This window comes from Monodelphis domestica, chromosome 2, assembly GCF_027887165.1.
Source record: "Monodelphis domestica isolate mMonDom1 chromosome 2, mMonDom1.pri, whole genome shotgun sequence".
Lineage (NCBI taxonomy): Eukaryota > Metazoa > Chordata > Mammalia > Didelphimorphia > Didelphidae > Monodelphis > Monodelphis domestica.
In genome coordinates, this window is record NC_077228.1 from 406,672,541 (window position 1) to 406,678,060 (window position 5,520).

At 38.8% G+C, this 5,520-nt stretch overlaps 1 protein-coding gene across 1 annotated transcript; it reads right to left on the reverse strand.

Annotated features, from left to right (window-relative positions):
* Positions 1-255: 255 nt before the first annotated feature.
* On the reverse strand, positions 256-1,287 carry TAAR5 (trace amine associated receptor 5). Its single transcript, XM_001380505.2, has one exon. It carries the CDS (start codon positions 1,285-1,287, stop codon positions 256-258), a length of 1,032 nt encoding a protein of 343 aa, XP_001380542.1.
* Between the last annotated feature and the right edge of the window lie 4,233 nt (positions 1,288-5,520).

Sequence of the window (5,520 nt, forward strand, 5' to 3'; positions counted from 1 at the left end):
GGCTGACATTTTAATTGTATTACCCTCCTCCTCCACCTCCTCCTCCTCCTCCTATTTTTTTTTTAATTCATGCAGAAGTTCCACAATAGGAAAATGAAAGTTTACGTTGTTTCTAAATTCAAAATCTTTCCTTCCCCATTCTCAGTTCCAAAAATTCTCTCTTGACTCTGCCAAGTTCCTGGTCAGAAAGATTCTGTGACTCTCTTTTACCAATAAATAATCTGGCCCCTCCCTTGTAAAAAAAAGGGGGGGGGGTTAGTCTTGGTACAAGTCAATGGTAGGGGTCCTGGGGGAAAAGACCTCCCGGCTCAGAACAAGTTTCAAAGCTTTCCTGAACCACCTATAGGAAAAGACATAGATCAGAGGATTGCATGCTGAGTTGAAGTAAGCAAACCAGATGACTATGTCAAAGACTAGAGGTGGGGTGATGAAATTAAGGAGGCTGTCCACCAAAGTATCAATGGTGAATGGCAGCCAACACAGGAGGTAAATACTGACTGCTATCCCTAGGGTCTTTGCAGCTTTCCTCTCTCTCTTAGAAGCCCCTATCTGACCTGAAGAGGTGCCGGTGCCCTTGCTCATAGTGCTGATCTGCTGGGCCTGCCTGTTAGCCACAATGAAGATCTTCACATACAGACTAATCATAATGACACAGGGAAAGAAGAACACGGGGAAGTTCAACCAGCCCCAGAATTTATTGAACAGCAGCTGACAGCTGCCCACACAAGGCATCTCATCCAACAACATGCCCAGTCCTTCTTCCACCACGTCAGTGTAGAGAAAGAAGGCAGTGTATGCTGCAGGAAGCCCCCAGCCCACCATTATGTACCTGAATGCCACCTTGACAGTGAACTTGGTAGGATAAAGCAGGGGATCGCAGATGGCACAATGGCGATCCATGGAAATGAAACACAAGTGGAAGATGGAGGTAAGGCAGAAGAGTGTGTCTAAGTATGTATGCAACCTGCAGAGGAAGTCCCCAAAGAACCAGCAGCTCTCTACCGATCGAACTGTGCTGAAAGGTAGCACTAGGAGCCCAAGGAACATGTCAGCCAGTGCCAGGGAGAGCAGCAAAAAATTGGTAGGAGTGTGGAGAGCTTTAAAGTAGGACACAGCAAACACCACAAACAAGTTCCCCAGGACGGTAATCAACATACCTATGGCACATGCTAGGTATATGATCAACTGGATGCCCAGAGGGTGCAGCGTTCGAGGGCAAGATCCATTCACCTGATAACATAAAGTTAAGGGCTGATCTTCAGACACAAATTCTTGGAGAGCTCCCATTTTTGACTTCTCGGAAGAGTCGCAGAACCCGAAAAACTAGTCCTTCATTTCAGCCCAGGAGCTCTGCTTTGTCTGCAAAATAAGCAAGAGAAAGAGAATAGCCACTCCCACACCCCAAAAGTGGCCTCCTCCAAACCTAGTGACCCTATTTGAATAACAAAGGTTTCTCGAAGTTCTGAGGGGGTGGGGATGAAGGGTGAGGTTACTCAGTTTAAGAACTTTGCTCAAAGGCAGGAAAAGGGACTTGAGGCAAAATGAATTCTCCCAGAAAAAGCCTAGGTCTTCCCCTGGAGTTAGTAAAGTAGAAGAATATAACTCAATTGTGAAAAAAAGAGTCTGGTGAAAATCATACTGAAGGAGAATTTTTAGATTGCGTTTGGACTCCATGTTCCAAATTCAAACAAGGAGGCATAACTTTTTTTTCCCTTTTAACTAAATGATCACGTGGTCATCGAGTTCCAGGTTCACCGTTTGAAAAATTAGTGAGATTGATTCTTAAAGAATCACGTTCAGAGATTTCATTGAACAATTTATGTCAACCACTACCAAGTCCACTTAAATTACCATTGCAACTAAAGGATTAGAGAATAGACCAGTGATTTCTAATCACAGTGCATGATTTCCAAATCCAGTACTTTACTAGAATTTTCAGATTTTGAAGCATTGATAAGATGAAGGCAGGAAACCCTGATTAATATATTCTGGAACAGGATAATGGAATCTTAAATAAATAAAACTGACGGAGTTTAATATTCCTCTGTCATTCTAATACTTACTGAGGTGAAAATGGCAAGCAAGGCTTTGGAATAGTGTTTCCTGCATCCAGTGGATTTTGTCACCTTGTGAATTTCTTAGTGCTCTGCTTAGATCAAGGGATGGGTGAAATCCCTTCATGTATTTATACTTCAATAGAAAGTCATTCTCACTCAATGGAATTTGGTATCCAATGAGCCCTAAAGCAAATCTCCAAGGAATTCCTTTACAGGATACATTTTCTGCCTAATGGGCTCAGGTGTTTAAGAATCAAACAAATCCCATTTCAACTTAAATAAACATCAAGAGCCCTAACAATTCAAGTTGGAATTCATACTTGCCAAATTTATGTTCTGGGCAAGCCATGGGCTTTTTTCTTTTTTGTCTTTATAGTCAGTCATATGTAAATTTCTGTTCAAATGGAAGATTTCTGGAAGAATTCAGGTATAAAACCCAGAAGCATTTGCCTTTCCCTAATTAACACATTTCTGAAAAATTACTAATTCAAGAGAAAACAGGCTTTCAATAGATGCATAACTATAGGTAAATCTTGTAAAAGAAAAATGAAGTTAGCAAAGCTAATGAATAATACTAATGAATTTCTAAAACCACATAAATTTCTCAAGCAGAAAAATTAACTGTTCAGTACTGAGAGGGGATCAGCCATTTTAACCAAGGAGAATACAGGAAAGATGATTAGCAAAATTAAACCAAGAACAAAGTCTAATAAAAAATTAACAATTAAAAAGTAGGGAATATTTAAGCTTACTTAATAATTAAGCTTGTCACTGCTTTTCATAATGTTAGACTCAAATAAGAATCTTTACAATCATCAGAATTAAGAAAGATTTCAATTTACAATCCTCATTTGACACAAAAGAAGGAAATAATTTTGAAAGATGGAATTCATAAATAAAAATAGCTCTCATTTATATCTATGTGTAGATATACATAGCTCTCATTTATATCTATATGTAGATATACATTTTAAACCCTTACTTTCTGTCTAAAAAACAAAACTGTATATTGGTTCCAAGGCAGAAGAGCAGTAAGGACTAGGCAATGGGCATTAGGTGACTTGCCCAGGGTCACACAGCTAGGAAGTGTGTGAGGTCAGATTTGAACCTAGGGCCTTCCATCTCTAGGTCTCCAGGTCTGACTCTTAATCCACTGAGCCATCCAGCTGCCACCCAGCTGCCCCCCTCCCCACTCCCAATTTTCTAAATATTAAAGGAGTTGTGAAGTATCACAATCTGGAAGATCACCTGATTCACTCTCTCATTTTCATTTTTTTGTTTGTTTTATTGATGGTTTTTATTTTTCATATCAGTCTCCTCAGGATAAGGTATTTCAAAAGTCTATTGTCCCACCCCTTTCCACTGAATTGAATCTTAGTTGTAATGAAAGAAAAAAAGTTAAGTAAAACTACAGAACAACATTTATTTAATAACCAATCTGCTTATCTCTCTATGAAGTGAATGAAAGTGTTTCATCATCTGTTCCCTAAGACAAAAATCAGTCACTAATTGATCAAAATTTAGTTGCCTTTTATAGGCTTTCATTTACATTATAGTATTTTGTATTCTGTACTCTTTTTTTATTCACTTTACTATGCCTCATAGAAGTCCTTTCTAAGGGATATTTCCTAACAAAATCATTGTTTTTACAAGAATAGCTGCCAAATTTTATGTTCATTTTTACATACTTATGTCTAGTGCCATTCTGACAGCATAACATTTCACATGGGATCAGAATTGATTATTCCAAAGTACATTTCTTAGCCTATAAAACACATTATGTGTATATATGTATCTTTTTCTATGTATGTGTGTAAGGAATTAAAATTAAGGATTTGACTAAATATATGAGAATTCTAAGATAGTATCATGGTCACCAAAATAAAACATTACAGCTCAAGTCAAATGGACTTTCAGTAGCTTTATTTACAAAGAGGTGGAATGAGTGAAAGTAGAGAAATGTAAAAGAGGGTAGAGAAGATGTCTAGCCTATCACCTATTCATCCCATCCCTGACTCAGCCCACAGGGCTACCTCAGCCCAGAGTTCTTGGTGGTGAATTAAGCAAAGTATCAACCCATGTGGCTTCCTCCAAGAAGGGGAGACCTCTCTAGAACTCATCTTTCCAGAAGCCAGAAAAGGAGGGTCAGCTTCTCACTTACCCAAGCTGAAGCTCCAAAGGAGAAGATCCAGGAGCAGTCTTACCAGAAACAGTCCAAGAGCCAGAGTCCCAGGTTGAAGTCCCAAGTTATAGCTCCAAGACGAAGTCCCAGTCCAAGAACCTCCAAGGCACAAAATTCAGGCCAAAGACCTCTCATACAGGAAGTTCAGGACCCTTTATAGTCCTTTTCCCACTTCACTTCCTGTCCCTCCACTTTATGGAAGCCAATTGCAGTCTTTAAAAGTTTCTTAGCACTGTGCAAGGGGTGGTTAGTTGACTCTACTTAGTGTTAAGTAAGGATGTTTTCAGTTTTTTGTTTATTAATTTAAAAATAGGCAAGGAGTGAGTTAATCCTGTGAATCTTAAAAACTGCTCAGACTGTACCTTAGAAGATTTGGTTAAGCTATTCCCCTATTGTAATAAATGGAGGTACTTGATCAGGAATGTATTGGGAATTTTAAAATTACTCCACCCTGCTCAGACAGTGCCTTAGGGGAAGATAAAGTTGAAAACTCTTGATTGAACAATGAAAAGTCCCCAACTCATACTTATAGTGAAGCAAAAACCCTAAACTAGGTGGTCTATTTTTAGATCTAATACAAAAGGGTGCTAAGTACCTATAAAGGTTAAATTAATCACTAAAAGGCCAAACAACTTGCAAAAGGCAAGTTTAACAAAAGAGATGTGAAGTTTTAGTCTACCCAGAGAAGGTGAGAACTAAAGAGTGGTGAGAACTAAGAATGGGCAGTCCTGGGAAAAAGCGTCTACTGTGATTGGTAGATGTGAAAATTTAGGGGAGGTGACACAAGAGAAAATTTCTTTAAAAGGAAAATTCAGTTCAGTTTATTTTTTTAGTTCAGTTTGGAAGCTGAATTGGAGGAGGTCAGGAGTAGGACTGGAACTTGCTTGAGACGATCTTGTGGATAAACACTGACTCGCTCTTCCTCAAGGCTTAGGCCTAGACCCTTTCTACTATTTTCTCTTTTCTCTCTCTCTCTCTCTCTCTCTCTCTCTCTCTCTCTCTCTCTCTCTCTCTCTCTCTCTCTCTTCCCTTAATTCCTTCATTTGTATTAATTAAAATCTCCATAAAACCCATCTGACTTGGGTATTTTCATATTTGGGAATTTTCCCATGGCGACCACTTATTTTTAGATATAAATCAAGACACTAAAAATTATTTTTACAGTTTGGCTGAAACCTTTACAGTTTTGGCAATTCACAATCTTGGAAACCCACATTTTCGTGGTCTACAATCCTATCTTCACAGTGTTAACTTGGAAATAACACAGAACTACCAAAGTAG

What these genes read in the sequence shown, in the direction of transcription:
- TAAR5 (XM_001380505.2), bottom strand. Translation starts at nt 1,287, where the DNA reads ATGGGAGCTCTCCAAGAATTTGTGTCTGAAGATCAGCCCTTAACTTTA.